At 38.5% G+C, this 17,391-nt stretch overlaps 3 protein-coding genes across 3 annotated transcripts; all 3 read left to right on the top strand.

Moving 5' to 3' along the window:
- Positions 1-1,729: 1,729 nt before the first annotated feature.
- On the top strand, positions 1,730-9,135 carry LOC146457351 (mitogen-activated protein kinase kinase kinase 2-like). Its single transcript, XM_085092161.1, has 7 exons — positions 1,730-2,548; positions 3,618-3,776; positions 4,777-4,906; positions 5,721-5,870; positions 6,358-6,431; positions 7,317-7,406; positions 8,419-9,135. The coding sequence occupies exons 1-7, from the start codon at positions 2,024-2,026 to the stop codon at positions 8,617-8,619; spliced, it is 1,329 nt and encodes a 442-aa protein (XP_084948287.1). The 5' UTR covers positions 1,730-2,023; the 3' UTR covers positions 8,620-9,135.
- Positions 9,136-10,540: 1,405 nt separating this feature from the next.
- LOC146457350 (TNF receptor-associated factor 6-A-like) lies at positions 10,541-14,312 on the top strand. Its single transcript, XM_085092133.1, has 4 exons — positions 10,541-11,061; positions 12,045-12,108; positions 12,555-12,656; positions 14,238-14,312. The coding sequence occupies exons 1-4, from the start codon at positions 10,892-10,894 to the stop codon at positions 14,310-14,312; spliced, it is 411 nt and encodes a 136-aa protein (XP_084948259.1). The 5' UTR covers positions 10,541-10,891.
- LOC146457349 (TNF receptor-associated factor 4-like) lies at positions 12,515-17,165 on the top strand. Its single transcript, XM_085092086.1, has 3 exons — positions 12,515-12,656; positions 15,119-15,187; positions 15,964-17,165. The coding sequence occupies exons 2-3, from the start codon at positions 15,140-15,142 to the stop codon at positions 16,477-16,479; spliced, it is 564 nt and encodes a 187-aa protein (XP_084948212.1). The 5' UTR covers positions 12,515-12,656; positions 15,119-15,139; the 3' UTR covers positions 16,480-17,165.
- Positions 17,166-17,391: the final 226 nt, after the last annotated feature.

Here is a 17,391-nt window from a genome sequence, read left to right as displayed (position 1 = left end):
GGATCTTTTTTCTATTTGAGAATATTCATTTCTGACTTATTTGTTCCCAAGTCACTCAATCGTCAGAGATAGCATGTTTGCTTTACTGTACAGTAACTATAGTACAGTGGTTACCGCAGATCTCGGGGCGCCGTTAACATTGGTACTTGTACGTTGTAGCTAGGTTCTAGCAAAAGGCCAAAAGCGGCTACACGATGGCAATGAGTGGTCTGATAATTACTGTGGCAGTATTGTTAGTTAAAAGCGAAGGCTTATCTGATAACTAGATAGACTTGTTGGGATGCTGGTCAGAAATTTTGAAAGGAACCCCTTAGAGGGACAAGAATCTCGTTTTGTGGACATGAATGAAATTTATTTTCACCCCTAGAAGGTACAAATTCACAAAGTAATTTTTGTTGCTTCCTTTTCCTGAAGAACAGCCGCTTTCAATTGCTGGTGTGCGTTGTGAACCACTGCCGTCTTTTGGCGCGCTTTTCTCTGGTGATTTTGCATGCACGTCTTTCTTCGTACTGCCTGTGGTTGTTTTTCTCCGGTCTTCCTTATTTGAGGGCTTTACAGCTTCCCTTTTTAGGGATAGAGGGGAATGCTTGGTCCCCTTACTGACTGTGGATTTTGAGTCAAGCAAGCGGAATTTCCTGCCGCCCGTGTTCGTAGCGAAGCCGTGGTGTCGTTGGTGGACGGCTTGGTGTCAGTCCCGTCCTCGGCTCGGATCTTTTTCATTATTTGTGGGGTGTAACTACCAGCACCTCATCCTGTTTACCTGAATCCATGATAACGAATGGACGCATTTAGGTCATCCCAATAAAATGTTTCGTTTCCCATCGCCTGGCCGACCCATTTTATTCGAAAAGTAAAAAAAAAATTCCAAAGAAGCAAATACTTTTTAAAATTTACTAGCACATGATCTTGTTTTTTAACAACAATTGGTATGATGTGATGTCGATCCTTGTCTTTCAGATTAACATCGATACTACGAATTACGAACGCAAAGACCACGTTTTGCTTTCTTACTTAGCAGCCCGGCCTTCTCTGGAACCCAAATCCCTTCAAGTGCTCATTCTTTTTATTTATTTATTTTCAGTTTTTTTGGCCGACCGAGCGACCCACCATCACAAGAGACGGGGCGATGCCGGAAACGCAACATTTTATTGGGATGGCCTTAGTGCAAAAACACACAAGCAAACAAGCAAAGCAAACAAAAAACGGACAAGTAGGTCCGTAGACGTAATTGTTGGGCGACAAGAGTTGCATAAGGATGGCATATACCGATACCAAATACTCGATATCGATAACGGGCTCTAGTTAAAGAATATCGATACTCGCAAGAAATATCGGCTGTTTTGATCTCTTTCGATACTGCTCACGTGACCGCTCACTTACCAAACAAAAACCCCAATATTTTGCCATATGTGTGTATGCTGTTGCACTGTGCTCTCACAACAATTAAAGTTGAAACACTGTTGCTATGAATGCGTGTTTATTTTTTAATGTTTACCATCCATTAAGAGCCTTTTTAAAGTGAAGGTGATAAAAATCACAGAAAAGTCTTGGTTGATGACGTCATAATATCGGTATCATATCGACAAAATGCCAAATATTGATAAACATCGTGCTCGTATTGGATCGATTTGAAAAACTGGTATCGGCAGACCTTTAGCGTTGCACTGTTTGGCGCATGCGCTTACTAAAGAACAATTTTTCGAATCGGCAATCCGCTATGGTCTGCGGCTGAACACAAACGTGGGTCCCCAAAACATACAGATATAAAGAGGCATTTAAAAATATTCTAGTCTTGTCGCTTGCGTGGATCACAGACGGACAACCAGAAATGAGAATTTGATGTGGTTAAAGAACAGTGATGTGAGAAAGAATTCTAGGCGAAGGTACACACGCGGGGATGTCAGAGAAACGATCTCTCTTCCGGCTTTGGCCAACGAACGAACTTATACAAGGAGGTGAATCTTTGGCTTGGTAGGAGATGTCATTTGTATTTAAATTATATATCCAGACATGATCGAAAAGAATGGAAAACGGAGATAACAAAGGAAACCGACCAGATATATCTATTACTGAAGAGTTCAAGGAGACTTTTGGCCAAGGAGAAAATGACATTAATCCCTCTGCGTGTTTCACCGGTAACGAGGCTAGCACGGTGCAAGAAACTGAAGAAAGTACGACAGAACAAAGCTATGACGTGGAAACCTTAAGAACTCATCTCGAATCAGATTGTGTTATCCTGGAAAATGGCGCAGCAAATAATGGTGAACACGGTTGTGAATCGAAGCGCATGGGATGCGAGCCAAAGTCTGAGCAGACGAATACTGTCCATGACGACGAACTGCTCGAGTTAAGATTTCCCACCCCACCGTCGGCCTCTCCAAACGGCGAGGATGTAAACGGGGAAAACAGTGCGCCTGTTTCGTCTGATAATGTTGATTCAAAAACTTCTAGCCTGTCTAATATTTATACTTGCAATTTAGCGGGATCTAACCTTCCTTCTCCGCTGACATTGTACAGTGACGAAGAAAGGCTTATTTGGCCTGTTGAGGTATGTTTCATAAATATGAGCTGATAGTACTTTATGTATTGGACACTGATCACGATTTTACTCTAAAACACAACTCAGGGTATATACATTACGTTTTACGTAAGAATTATCGTTATTTTGCACTCGAAGCCGTGATACATGGTTGATATCCAACTGAGAGTGAAATTAATTAAATTTACCTTAAATCACAACATTGATATAATTCTGATTTCTATCGTTGAAATCCTAAGATGAAACTCAACAACGACCGCAAATTACCTTCTATTAAATGGAAATTCTGGTTTTTGAAGTTTCAATGTTCAGTCATTTGCAGATGTCTGTGCATAAAATTATCGACATTATCTCTGCTCCCAAATGTCAACACGTCAAGGATGAATGACTAAGGACAATGTCTAAGCCATGGGCATCATCATCCCATATACCAGCAAGCCGGAAAGGGGTTTATTTATTTTATAGCCCTCCGATTTATTTCCTAAACGTGCGCACTTTACTGTGGAAAAGACAAAACACAGGGGCAGCTAAGATTTTCGGAAAGGAAATAAGACCTAAGGTTTTCGGGAAATGGACAAAGATGCCCTTGTAATTTCGAAAAGACTCAAGTTGTCCTAGAATGACCGAACAGATAAAAATATTATAGTGTGGCCTAAAATGAACCTACAGGGCTTTAAAGGCACTCCAGATAGCCTAAAATAGCGTTTCAAAGGATTTGAGAGAAAAGTGTCGTTGGGTGCCCCTGAAAACAGCCGGTGATAGCCACAGTGTCTGCTTGCAGCCAAATAATGCAAGCTGACTAGTTTACTACAGTTATTGAAATATGATTGGATTACAACTGAGACCTAAAACTGTTACGTTCTCTCTTTGTTCTTCTTCTTCTTCTTCTTCTTCGAAAAAAATCGGGAGACTGAGAGGATAACAATCGCCCGATTTGTACCACGTAATGTGTTCTCACTAGGAAGAAGTCGGGTAAATTAACCGGTGGGTTATAATCGATAATAGAAACGAGAATCAATTGTGTTTGACAGTTGGTGCAAAGGAAACTTATAGTTAACTCTCTTTTCCTTTTATAAAGGAAGAATTCTCGCTTCCTAATGGCCAATTCAAGGAGACCGTTCACTATAACCTATCTGTAGAATTAGGAGAAGGGGCCTTTGGAGACTGCCACCTAGCTGTTAAGGTTCCTGATCCTGCGGATGAAACGGACGAAGGAAGAGTATTCTGCATTAAAAAGGTAACTAATTTTAAAGCGCCTCGACAGACAAGATAAATTGTCATTGATAACTATTTTGTCGTCGATCCTAAAAGGTTGTCGATAACAAAAAATCCATTGTGTCAACCAAACTATCCATATAAAAAAAAAACTACAAAAATAATTAGTTCTTGACAACAAATCAGTTTCCTTCAGTCATAAAAGCAAACTACTTTTAGTTGTCGATAAATATGCCTTTCCGTTATTTCCATTTTACTCATTTGACAATGACGACATGATGTCGTCGAAACGTCATGCTGTTTTATTATCGTTAACTTTCTTGATGAAATGTTTCTCTAAATCGTTTTTTATCGAGATAACAAACTCCGGCAGTTTTATTGTCGATAACTTTGAATAACTGGTTTTACTTACAGTAGTCTGTGAGACAGTTGTCGACATAACTTGCATCTGCGCCATCTTACTCATCTTCGGTGTTCGTTGTCAGCCGTTTGACATGCGCAGGAGCGCTAGTTACCAAACTCTCACAGGCGAAAACAAAATAGACCATTTCTTCCGAGTTGCTTTGAATCTCATTAGCAAAGCGAGGCTAAGTGCAAAGTTTTTGTCAATGTACTGGAGGGAACTTTTTAAAGATAATCTGGTTTAACATTATCCGCCCGTTGTGAATCTTATTGGCTGTTGAAAGTGTTTATGCATATATTTATGAGTTAATCCACAAACGCTCCACCTCCACCATGGGGTATGCCATGACTAAGAGTTCTAGTCTTTCAACTTTTGTGTGAAGAAAATAGGTTTTGTAGAAGGTGAAAACACTGAATAGGCAATATGGTATCTGTTATGATTCATTTCAAAATCATTTTCAGTTAGCTTAGACTAGTCTCCCATTTAGTAATCGTTACCCTCCTATCCTCCTGTGGGGAACATGGCGAGCCCTAAGAACGACTGAGTGGGAGTCTAAGCTTAGACCGCCTCGTGTTTAATCCTGTTTTCTTTCATTTTCTTTCCTTTACTTTATTTTTAGTGTCAATATAGGCTTAATGAGCTTTTGGCTCTATATCTCGCGAAGAAGGAAAATATTATGGAGATTGTCGACTTTTATGGTGCAAAACTGCAAGGCAGAAATGCATGTATCTTTATGGAATTTATGGCAGGTAAGTATTTTAACAGTTCGTGACCGGCGGATTGAGGATTCCTCTAGTCTCTTTAAGGTGTTAAAGTGCAGTGCCAGTACTTAACGAAATTGACGGACCTAGTTGGGTAATCATTTTAAGATTATCCGAAACGTAGGAATTCTTATAGTAAAGAAATGAAGACTCGCATCTAGAAACTCTTGTTAGATTTTAAATCATATATGGAAGGTTGTAAATGTTTGTGTTCGATCCAGTGAGAATAAACTGTATTCACTTTGTCCGAAATATTACAACGAACGTTAATAATTTCAACGCATTTGACTAGAATTTACACAAGGCAAAATTCACGTACATATTCAAATATTGACATGTGGTTCTATCCAATCACTTACAAAAATGTTTTATACACGGAGGGGAATTGTGGGTAAAACACTCTGGATTTTCTTTGCGTGCATGGTACTTATGGTCGAATGGTGCGTTACCCATTGAGCTGATAGGGAAAACGATTAGGCGGACTCGCCCAGGACGATCCCAGGCCTCTGACACGAAACTCGGTTATCTTGAGAAGAGCGACAAGGCTTGGGAATGAGGCTGGGTACTTGCTACTCCTGTGCGAGTCAAAATCGCGAAGAGACGCAAAGCGAAACAGCCCTTACTCCCGTCTTTTCTTCTTAGGTTTCAACTAGTTTCCCTTTCCTTGAGTTTTCGCGCCGCACGAGACTTTATACAATTTATTTCAGTCACTTCTGACCTGAACTTTACGACAAAAAAGAAGTCATAATTCTTGCATGGTCTATTTTTCATGAGGTGTGTTAAAACCATTAATTATCCTCAGGTGGAACCATAGAAGAACTTATCGAACGTCAATTGAATGCTCAAACATGGCCAGTTATTTTGGAGACATTTTGCTATGGTTACTTAGAAGACGTACTCAAGGCTGTGGAATTCTTGCACAGTAAATGGATTGTACATAGAGATATCAAAGGTAACAAATATCCTATGTAGCGATGTATATCTCTCTAGCCTGCTAACAAACAGGGCCAAATTCGAGCCGATCTCTGCTCTCGAATCCCGTTTTTTTTTTATCATTACTCATTCAAAGGTACACTTAATTGAAAATAATCGCTACCATCGCGCATTAAGGTTAATTTGGAAAGACGTATCTGTAAATTTTCGCTGATACACAACAATTTAAAAACCATTTCGTATTATATTCCAGTAACTCCAAAAATCTCTTATGAGCTGGGATTTCTAGTAATCATTGCTATAATTCCGGAATAGAGCCAATTAAACGCACCCAAAGTTTAAGCCAGCGATGGAGCCCCCAAACTAAACAGCGAAACCACAAGGAAAAAAAAAATCAAAAACTCGTTCGCCGTCCATTCTTTGGTGCGTTAGTTTTCACTGCTTCGCCGCACAGATCCCTGAAACTTATCATTGCGCTAATGATGTTACTCGTATATTTGATATAGGGAACAATGTGCTTCTGGATCAAAACTTCATCCGTGCCAAGCTAGCAGACTTTGGATCAGCAGAAAGTGCCAATGTAAGCAGAAACATGAAAATATCTCATTTCACCTGAATAAAGTAAACTTCGTCATTATTAAGAGAAATTCAATTCGAGCTAACTGTTAAATTAAGTAGTATTGAGCTGTTTGAATGCCGGTTGGACCTGAAAGTCGTCTTGTTTGGCCTCAATGGCGGTCAAACGTAAAAGAAAAATCCGGTAAAGATAACGGTTTTAGTTTGAGAGCTCAAAGATGATAATTTTTTTTACTCTGTATCAGTTTACTAAATCGTTTTACGATTTACTAGAAAATTGTCATCGTACAGCATGTGGAGGCATGGTCGATGCTGCCGTTAGCCTCCCTCACAGACGCTCTTTTGGCCCCTCACGCAATCTTTCCTCCCCAACAATACATACCTGCATCTATAGTTCGTTGTTTAAACATGAGGCGAGAATGAAAATCACAACCAGCCGAATACAATTTCACGCGAGCCGAAGAAGGGAGGGCAAATGAACATGCAACTTCTCTACTCCGCCAAGGATATGAGCTGTTCACACATCTGCACTCTCATATTGGACATGAGCAGAGGGATGTAAACCGAGAAGAGCATAAATCTGATTCATAGCTCGGCGACCTCGTTTCCAACGTTCCCTGGAAACGAGTTTTGACAGCACAGGATCTTTTGAGAACGAAGTTAACCAATCAAAATCTACTTTCTTACACGGATTAGTCTTTTGAATGCATATATGGCATACGACATGTGCCGAGGTGCTGAATATTTACGAAGATAAATTACTCATTTTGTTTTGTGATTATAACTATTTATCCTTAATTAGGGTACTTGAGGTGTGGTCTATCGGCGGGAACTTAAAGTTTTACTCTCTCATGATAAATGAAATGTTTTCAATCTCTCTCACACTCAGATCGCACGGCGGTCTGACGATATTTGGAAAACTGGTTGTTTGTTGCTTGAGATGTTGAATGGCGAAAGAACCCCTCTATTTGGTGTAAACGTAAGTGTTAACTGACTATTTTATATTATATTTATGTTAAGACATTGAGCAGTGTCACCTATTTTTAACTAGCGTCACTTTGAATAGCTATAAAACAGATAAAACATCTTTTAATTGATGGCAATGTTTGAAAATAATGGTTCAGATTTGTTAACAATAACCCTACTAGTGCACAGAAACTAGTATTGATTTTCTTTGGCGACGGATGGCTAGGATGGAAATGGATTGCAACTTGAACAAATTGGCAATTTTTTTTAAGTTGCTCTTGTATATTATAGAGAAATCGCTTAAAACTGATTGTAATTTGCTTTTCCTCGTAAAATCACTTAATATTTTCCCTCCGGTTTTCTAAGAAAAATCTAAAATTAAAAAAGGTTCTTTGTCATTAATTTTGAACAGTTTTCCACAACATACAGTAAACCGTGACAGTACCTCCTTTAACTTACTGCAAGGTATTCAGAGACCTTGAGAGTCTGCACCTGGTGGTGAATTTGTAAGTTACGAAATAATCAAGACACAGAATTCCTGGTTTGCGCGATATGAATATCATGAAGTGCCTTCCCAAACAACGTTGTTAAAACAAACTAACAAAACAAAGAAACAAGGCAAGATATCTTAGTAAACGTGTGAAAATATGGTTCGCCGGTGAGGAATCGAAACTCTGCATTCAAGGTAGGCGTGATACCGCTACACCACAGGCGAACCTACAGTAGGGTTACACGTTTCCTTACTTTGTCCCTTTCACACTACACAAAAGGTCGTTACAGTAATCCTATCGGGGAAAGATTGATATTCCTTGCTGTTTCTTTCAAAATTTCTACATTTCTAGTCATTTCCCCTGGGCATAATCCATTGCATTGAATGTAGGACTTTGTGTGGATGAAGGAGATTGCAAGGGAAGGCAGATAACTTTTAGAGAAAAACGTAATTTCTGTGATAGCTATTGCTAATGAATAACGTAGCTTTTTCAGCTGGTCAATCTTATTTTGATAGAATGTTCTCTTGTTTTTAGGATGGAGGCCTCCAAAGGCAGAATTCATGCAGACCCGAGGATCATATCCCTTCCAACGCAAAACCAGTTACCAAAGACTTGTTACGTTTATTCTTCGGGATAGGCGCAGAAGACCGAAAATACCTGCCTACTGCTATAGAAATCTTAAAAAAGTCAGATGCTTTCCCAGTGACGAGACAATGTCCTGAAACAATTCAGTAATTCAGGGGTTTGGGGAAGATAAAACACACTTTCCTTCCTTCCTTCCTTCCTTCCTTCCTTCCTTCCTTCCTTCCTTCCTTCCTTCCTTCCTCCCTCCCTCCCTCCCTCCCTCCCTCCCTCCCTCCCTCCATCCATCCATCCATCCATCCATCCATCCATTCGTCCATCCATCCATTCATCCATCCATCCATCCATCCATCCATCCATCCATCCATCCATCCATCCATCCATCCATCCATCCTCCCTTCCTCCCTCCATTCCTTCCTTCCTCCTACCCTCCTCCCTCCCTCCCTCCCTCCCTCCCTTCCTTCCTTACTTCTCTCTTTGTGTAGGAGAATGAAGTGGCCATTTGCTACTAAAACAAAAATTACTTTGTAAGAAGTAAACATTTTCAATAGCCACGTATCTCTGTATACAAAAAATGATAACTCGATAGTTGTGAGATGAAATAAATATTTTTTTGTTCGCCATTTTTACTTTGTTGAATTCAATAAATTTCATATTCCAATTTTACAATTGACGGTTTGCTTTTTGGATGAAATTGATAGACCTTTCCCTTTGCATCTGTACACGATGTAAACCAGTTGGGTCGCCATAGATCATTTTACTTGAAAAACAGAGGAAAGTGAAAAACAAGACTGTACAATAGGTACCGGTATATTGGCATTATAGTAGTATATCTGTCCGTATAATAGCCAGAGAGATATAGAATAACGTTTACGGCAAAAGGCAGAAATGAACACGTGACCATGGCTTTCCTTCATTTGACGCTCGCTATTTTCAGTTTCCCAGTATAATTGGGTAGGTTTGCATGAGCATCAAAGGATAGAGTTATTTTGCACTAGTGTCCGTCCATGTACTAATTTTTTCAAGAAAACATAAACGCTAATCTCACGTTTACCGTAAACGCGATTCTAAATCTCTAAAAATTTCAACGAAAGTGTAGTGCAATAAAGAGCACATTTTTGTTGCGCCCATCAGCCATGTTTTACCTAAGCAGACCACGCCCGAACAACTAAAGCGCGCGAACATTTTCCTTTGTATTCCCTGTGATTGGTTTTCGTTGTCTTCCGGTCTTTGCTCGTTCCAGGCTTAAATGTACCGGAACTAAGAAACACTCGAAAAATTGAAATGTGGCAGGAGCTCCTGAATGAAAGCGCCCATCTCGGTTTGGCCACTCCGTAGGGCCAGAAAACTTTTTAACAAGATGGATTCCAACCGCATCAAGCTGCAGAAATAAGCAAAATTTCAACTAATTATCCTAAACCATCACAAGGACAAGCTTTCAACACTGGATTTCACCTTGATTTTACCTTTCGATCTTACCTCAAACATATAGCTAAGCCTCTCAGCCGTTACTTGTGACCTCTTCAATCGCCTGTCGCTTCTATTTTCTCCTTCACCATGAGAAAACTGAGGAAGGTCTTCATCAGTCATGTTTTAAGGCGGGGGTACACCTGAAAGCCGTTTTCACTCGGCTTAAAATCGGTTCAGCGGAAATATCTCGTTCGCGTTTCAAGCAGTACAAAAACCCTATGCTCATTACACAAATCAATGTTTTGTGGCCGTTTTGTAAATTTTTGGGGTGATTTTTAGGTATATTTGGGAGGAGATAGTTTTTCTCAAAAGAGTAGTAAAATTAAGAGAAATAAGAAATATTGAAGATTTAGTGAAGTTTTAAAATTAGAAATTTGTAGTTAATAATTAAGAGACGGATACCAAGTTAGTCCATTAGCAACCTCGGGTGCTCTTGCGTGGGTATCAATTGTCTGTTATTGTTCCAAAAATCATTTTCTTTCTTCTATCCATCCTTAGAACCTCTTCAAATTTCGCTCAAATTCGGGTGTACCCCCGCCTTAAGCAGACCACGCTGAACAACAAAAGCGCGCGAACATTTTTCTTTGTATTCCCTGTGATTGGTTTTCGTTGTCTTCCGGTCTTTGTTCGTTTCAGGCTTTCTCTGACTTAAATGTGCCAGAAGTAAGAAACACTCGAAAATTGAAATGTGGACATTGGCATCCGAATTTCAATTTCCATTTTCCGTGAAAATTGAACATTGGTATCAAATTTTAATTTTTGTTGTTCTGGTAGATTGAAAATTGAAATTTGATGTTTAATTTTCAATATTTGTTTTCTTGGAAATTGAAAGTTGAAAATCGAAGTTTAAATTTCGTTTTTCTAAATTGTCGAAAAACGGTTGGCACTCAATTACACGCACTTTTATCCACCCTTGACACGTATAGCAATCAGTTGTCTGCCGACGAAATGTAGTATGGCGGAAGCTAGAGCAAATCCATTGCTTGGTGGATACGATGAGGAGTTTGTGAATGAAGTCGAAGACGAATTGCAATGTGCGATCTGTCAGTTACCATTGAACGAACCAATGCTGACAAAATGTGGCCACAGATTTTGTAGACGGTGTATTGATGAACATTTCAAAAGGTAAGCTTTCCTTCTTGCGATTAATATGCATGGGGATTATATTCAGCAACCCTGACAGAGCTAATTCCTTGAACAAACCAATCGTTTTTCAGAAAATGTTTCGCTAACGTTTAGAAAGAACCTCGTTATACTGATAACTGAACGATCTGAACGTATGTACCCGACAAACCTTTCTTCTGCCAAGTTTAGTTTCGATTTCGTCGTTTCGTGTTACGGCTAGAAATTGCAATGTTTAAGCTGTATGAACTAGTTCTGTAAGTAATATCCCGAAACAAGGTAGTCCTTTTGAAACTCCTCCCACATTGTGCAAAAATTGAGCGGCTTTAATCAGTGCTTGTCAGCGTAACTTCGATCAATGTGGCTGGATCGACTTTGCCGTGAAAACACGGTATGCACACACCTATAAGTTATGCGTGCTTGCGTGCTTGCAATTCTCTGATTTCTTTCGCTATATCGGGCCCGACATATGGTTCATTCCCCGTATAACAGTTTTGTTGCCAATTCTGCCAAGTTTTAACAGACACATGCAGTTTGCAGGGATTTCGACAGATTCGTAAAGTAGCGGACATATTTCTTAAAGCACCGGAAGTGACATTTTTTTGGCATGTTACCCCAGGAAATTTTTAAAATAAAACACTCAGAAACGCTGTTTCCAGCGTTTCCGGAAAGCGAAAATCAGTTTCCCAGACAAGGCTTGGTTCACCCAAATTCCCTTTAAAAAGTAAATTATTTCATGAAAATGGACAGTTGGTAGGGGAAGGGGGAGGTCAGAATTTTCAGTTGTCTATCGATCATCTATCGATCACACAATTAAAGATTAAATAGAAGAAAGATCCTCGCAGTTATTTACGCAACTTAAGCAGTGGCGACAATAAATACTGCAAAAATTTCAGGCTTGAACGTTGAACGACGTTGTACATTAGATGTTCAGATGGTCACTTATTGAAAATCAGAGTTTTGCTTAAATTTTTATTTTTAAACAGGCAGGATAATGATGGACAACAGTTCAGTTGTCCAGTTGACCGAATTAGTCTGCTCCAAGACAAGGCAAGTTCTCTTTAATTCAGTAGTTTGCTATTGTACTACCGTGAAACCATCAATTCAAAGGATCATATCAGAAATTTTTTGAAAAGCACTTTTACGCAAAAGTCACACTTAAACCAATGCAAAACTAAAAATAATATAGTTCAGTTTGGTTAAAAGTAACTATACTAGTGCAATGAAACTTATATTTGTTAATGTCTTCGTTTGTTAATGGTTTCGGCCAAGGTCAGAGAGGATGGGAATAGATTGTGGCTTGAAAAAGCTGTACAATATTTTCCACTTTTTTTGCTTGAAGTGGAAAAATTGCTTTAAAAGAAAAAAAAAAAAAAGAAAAGAAAAGTTAAGATCATCGTCGTCGTTGTCCTTGTCATCGTCGTAATTATTATTTGCTGTTTTGAGTCTTAAAAGATTGATTTTTTTTTATATCCAAGCTGGTGCTTGTTTTATAGGAGATCTTCGCTGATAAAGCAACAGAAAGAAAAATTTTATCCCTGATCATCAAATGTGGAAATGAAGGCTGTCAATGGACTGGTGAATTGAGGTCAAAAGAGGTAATGTTTTTCTTTCTTTTTTCCTTCCCTCCTTGCCTCCCTGCCTTCATCCCTCCTTCCTTCCTTCTTTCTATCTTTCTCACTTTCTTTCGTTTTTCACTTGATTTTTTTTTCACACGCTTTATTTAAATACGCAAATACACTTAGGTTGCTTACATTTATATAAATTACTTACACTTATACAGTATTTGAATTTGACAAAGTACTTTTCTGTTAAGTTAAAAGAGAAAAAAAAGGCAACTAAGTAATCGAGAAAAAGAAAAGAAGACAAGAAAAAAATTATTAAGATAAGAAAAGAAGTTAAACAAAAAACTACAAAATCGAGCCTATGCATTACCTTACATGTGAGAGTTAAGAAAAAAAATGCATTACATCATTCATTTTGATTTAGAGCAGAAATTCCATTTAATCACATTTTTCTAATTTCCATTGAATAGTAAGTTTGTTTACAAGTTCATCTAAAGACAATTCTTTCTGAAGGTGTTTAGAGGAGTAGATATATTGTTTGACCAAGATGATGAGCAAATCTAGCCTACGTCTTTCGGGGTCCGAGAGCACATCAGTTACATGATGTATATCACGAAAGACAATTTGTTCGTTCGAGAGTGTTATTTTAGTACCTTGGCGCTGGTTGAACCATGATATAATTTGTGAGTAAAGTTTTACAGACTCCCTGCAATCAATAAAGGTGTGTTCTATTGAATCAGCACTAGAGCAATATATACATTTATCGTTATCCGCTAAATGAAATAGTTTGAGTTCTCTCCTCGTTACAGTTATTCTATGCAGAAAACGAAAACAAAATTGACAGAGTTTGTTATCCTTAGTAAAGTGGTATATATCTTGAAACTTATTTGACCAATCAACAAATTTTTCTGGGAATTTATCCTGCCACTTTTTAACTCCACTTGGAACAATAAAGCCGTGATTATTGAACAACTGGTAATAATTTTTACAGCGCGCTTCAGCAAGATCAAAAAAAGTTTTATTTAACGGAACGGATGCGGAAGTCGAAGAGAGATCAGCTGCAGGTATAAACGTTTGTGCTGCTCTCCTTTTCAACTCGGATGGAATGGCTGAAATTAGTTGAAAGTAGTGCAAATAATTTGTGGTAATGTTAAATTTGTTGCTAAACTCTTCATATGATAAAAACTTGCCATTTGTATTTAGCACATCCTTTACTGATACAACTCCGCTATCAAACCATGACTTCCAAAACAAGGTAGCATTGTCTATGGTTATCGACTTGTTATTCCAAAGAATGAACTCGCCATTTGGAAGGATGTTAGTTGTATTCTTGAGATCTTGAAAGTACTGAAGAAGTTCTCGATAAAAGAGGGGCAGACCTGTTTTCAAGAGTTTTACATTATAGTTGCATTTGAGGAGAAATAATAGGCTGCCATGTTTTCGAAAGTGGTAATTTGGGATTGCCTTCCATTTATCATCAGACGTGTCCAGTCGTCTACCAATCCAAGCTAGCGATTTAATAACTGTGTGAAAATTAACAAAATTGATTCCCCCTTTTTCTCCTGGTTGATACATAACTACTCTTTTTATCTTGTCTTTTCTGTTTTTTCATAGAAAGGCAAAGAGATTCTCCTGAACAGTTTTGATAATCGATTCTGGAACAGTCAGCATGGATGCTGCATAAACTAACTGTGATATACCTAAAGCTTTCGCCAATAAAGACTTAACTTTGCGTGAAAGTTTTCTTCAGTAAATTTATATGTATTGTAGGATAGATGTACTCCAAGAACTTTAATGGGTTTTGATAGCCTAGGATGGGATTTCATTACTAAAGCTTTGAACGCTTTCAATTTTGGCCCAAATGTGAAAAAATGGATCTCAATTTTTTACAACGGTGTACAAAGTGCAGTTGAATGGTGGGTTTTTGACATCGTATTTTAATATATCAAGAGGAGTCCGTCAAGGTTGTCCCCTAAGTCCTCTTTTATTCATCCTCGCTGTGGAATTGCTAGCTGTAAAAATACGCCAAGATCCAGATTACAGAGGCATTTCCCTCCCAGACGGCCAGGAGATCAAAATTTCACAGTTTGCTGACGATACCACTATAATAACGGAAAATGTTAAATCACTCAAACCTCATTTACAGATCTTGGATCGTTTTGGAAATATTTCAGGTTTAAAATTAAATAAGAAGAAAACAAAAGCTATGTGGATGGGTTCCATGAAAGATAGTAATTTGAAAGTACTTGACTTTTTTCACTTGATGCCAAGACCACAACTCATCTACGAGATGATTCATATATTCATGACCACTTTTGCCTCCATAATTACGAGAAATTCACAGTCGACCCCTGCTTTAGTTTGTTGTACTGCTCCAGTTTAGAAAGCTAATTAGAATCAGTCGAAACCTTAACAGGAAATTCTTAATTGACTATACATTAAGGTTTTGGATGTCTTACCAAGCTGTAATTATCATTCCCTTTATCTGTTTACAGAACCATTTAGCATCTTGTCCGATGGCCATAATACCCTGTCCTTATGATCAAGTGGGCTGTACAACTAAGGTAATTACAAAACAATTGGAACATGGGGTGTCGAACCACTCCTAGCGTATTCCACTGTGCTACAGTGGAACTCCTGCCTATCAGACCAAGCTGCTGTTACGACTACGGCATGCATGTTTTCTTATCTAAAAAGCGTCGTTTGTTCGACTACCCACAACAAATTTATTTATCATCGAGGCTAGTCTAATTTTTTAAAATACTCTTGATTGTAAGCTACTTCTTAAAATGTCGTTTATAAAGCGGAAAGATAAACTGAATACATGTTGAAAATAATCTTGCTCCGGTGCTGCAGGTATCAAAGAATCATCAAATACTTTTGTCACCACTGTAGAAAGGGAATGCAACACATGAATTACACGACCTGTGAAGACCCAAAACCGGCGAAGAAATGCGAACTTGTCTTCCCTCCCCCACCAACAAAAAAAAAAAATAATAATAATAATAATTCATAGGCGTAATCTGCCAAAACGATAAAGGCTCTGTTGGTATCAATTGTTTCTGCTGTTCTAATCTTGTCATATTCTCAAACACTACGCAATTACTATTATTTGTTTTATGGGAGTATGCACAGCTGTAAAAAACTTGTACAGAAGCATTCAGCTACTTAAGCCATTCGTAACCGAACAAATTCCGCAAGAAAACTGCACGTCAAGGGCCGATGACTGATTTGTATCGCTTAACATTGACGACTTAAGGAATACAACGGTACGGTGTTCTTCACCGCAACATCTACTTTTATATTTATTAATTAATTTTACTTTTTTATTTATTTGCAGGTTCAGCGAAAAGAGGTTGTATTTCATCTTCAATCTGCGACGAGACTTCATCTTGACTTGACTTTTGCAAAGCTGAACAACATGCAAGAGGAGTTCAAAGAGACGACAAGGAAACTTGGGGAAAACTTCGGAGAAACCAAAAGAGAACTTGAGAAGAAGTATGAAGAGGTCACAAGGAAACTTGAGGATAAAGTCAATGTTCTTGAAAAGAGACTAATGCAGTTTTCGCAAGATTACACATGGAAAATTAGCCGCTTCAGTAAAGTGTACAGTCAAGCAAAAAATGGACAGAAGACGTTTATATGGAGTCCTCCATTCTACTACTTTGGCTACAAGTTCAAATTAGAGTTGTGTCCAAATGGTAAAGACCTCGGAAAAGACACTCACCTCTCTTTATTTTTTCATTTATTGAAAGGTGAATACGATGCTAGATTATCCTGGCCTTTTCAGGGAAAACTGAAGTTTACATTGATTGATCTGCAGGAAGATGCAGAAGACAGTCACTCAAAACATTAACGCATTCGTACCAGCATTTCCTCAAGATAGCCGGATTGCCGAAAGGCCTTTGACAGAGGTAAACGTTGGGTGGGGCCTCCCTAAGTTTGTGTCTCTCACCAAACTGACAGAAAGGGGCTACTTTGTGGACGACAAGATCGTTAGTCAGGTGCAAGTCGCTCCAGAATAAGTGTGATCTTAAAACAACAACAGTCAGAACAGGCAATAAGAAAAAAACCCTAATAGTTTGTGTAGTGTATTCAACAGTGACTTTGCAATTCAAATGTCGTGAATGTTACAACATATCATCTAAGACCTTCTAAAAACTTCTAACACTTAAAGTCACTTTCTCAGTTATTTTATATTAAACAGTTAACACACCAAACAATTTGGTGACCACTTGGTTCAAAGTTAGCACGCTATTTCAGCACCTTGTTGATACTTCCTGTCATAAAACTTTCATTTTCGTTCATTGGTGTCCTTCTTCCCTTTCCCTAGGGCGACAGAGAAGGGCACGAGACTGAAGAGAGACTCTGGGAACGAGATTGAAAAAAAAAACAAACCAAAAAAAACAAAAAAAAAAAAAAAACAAAAAAAACATGTAGAATATATATACGTAGAATATATAGAATACGAGTTTTGCCAGTTTGATAAGCTTCTGCGACATTATCAACGTTCGCTGGGGAACAATTTTTCCTGGAGTTTGTTGTAAAACTGTTTTGAATACCTCTGCTAGCTATAAATATACCCTGTTCGTAATCGTTAAGTTGATTTTGTGAGTTGTGATTAAACTGTGCGGATACAGTTCTGTGTTAGTCGCTGCTGTCCTTCGAAGCCCAGTTGTAGCAGATCCTGAAGTATCAGGAATTTGTGACGAGATTCCGTTCCCGCAGGCTAAGCGAGTTACAGAGCAAAGTTTTACCGAGTTAAATG

Source organism: Pavona decussata, unplaced genomic scaffold, assembly GCF_977016875.1.
Source record: "Pavona decussata unplaced genomic scaffold, jaPavDecu1.1 SCAFFOLD_244, whole genome shotgun sequence".
NCBI lineage: Eukaryota > Metazoa > Cnidaria > Anthozoa > Scleractinia > Agariciidae > Pavona > Pavona decussata.
Note: the sequence above shows the minus strand (reverse complement) of the source record. Positions and strands in the feature narration are given on the sequence as shown.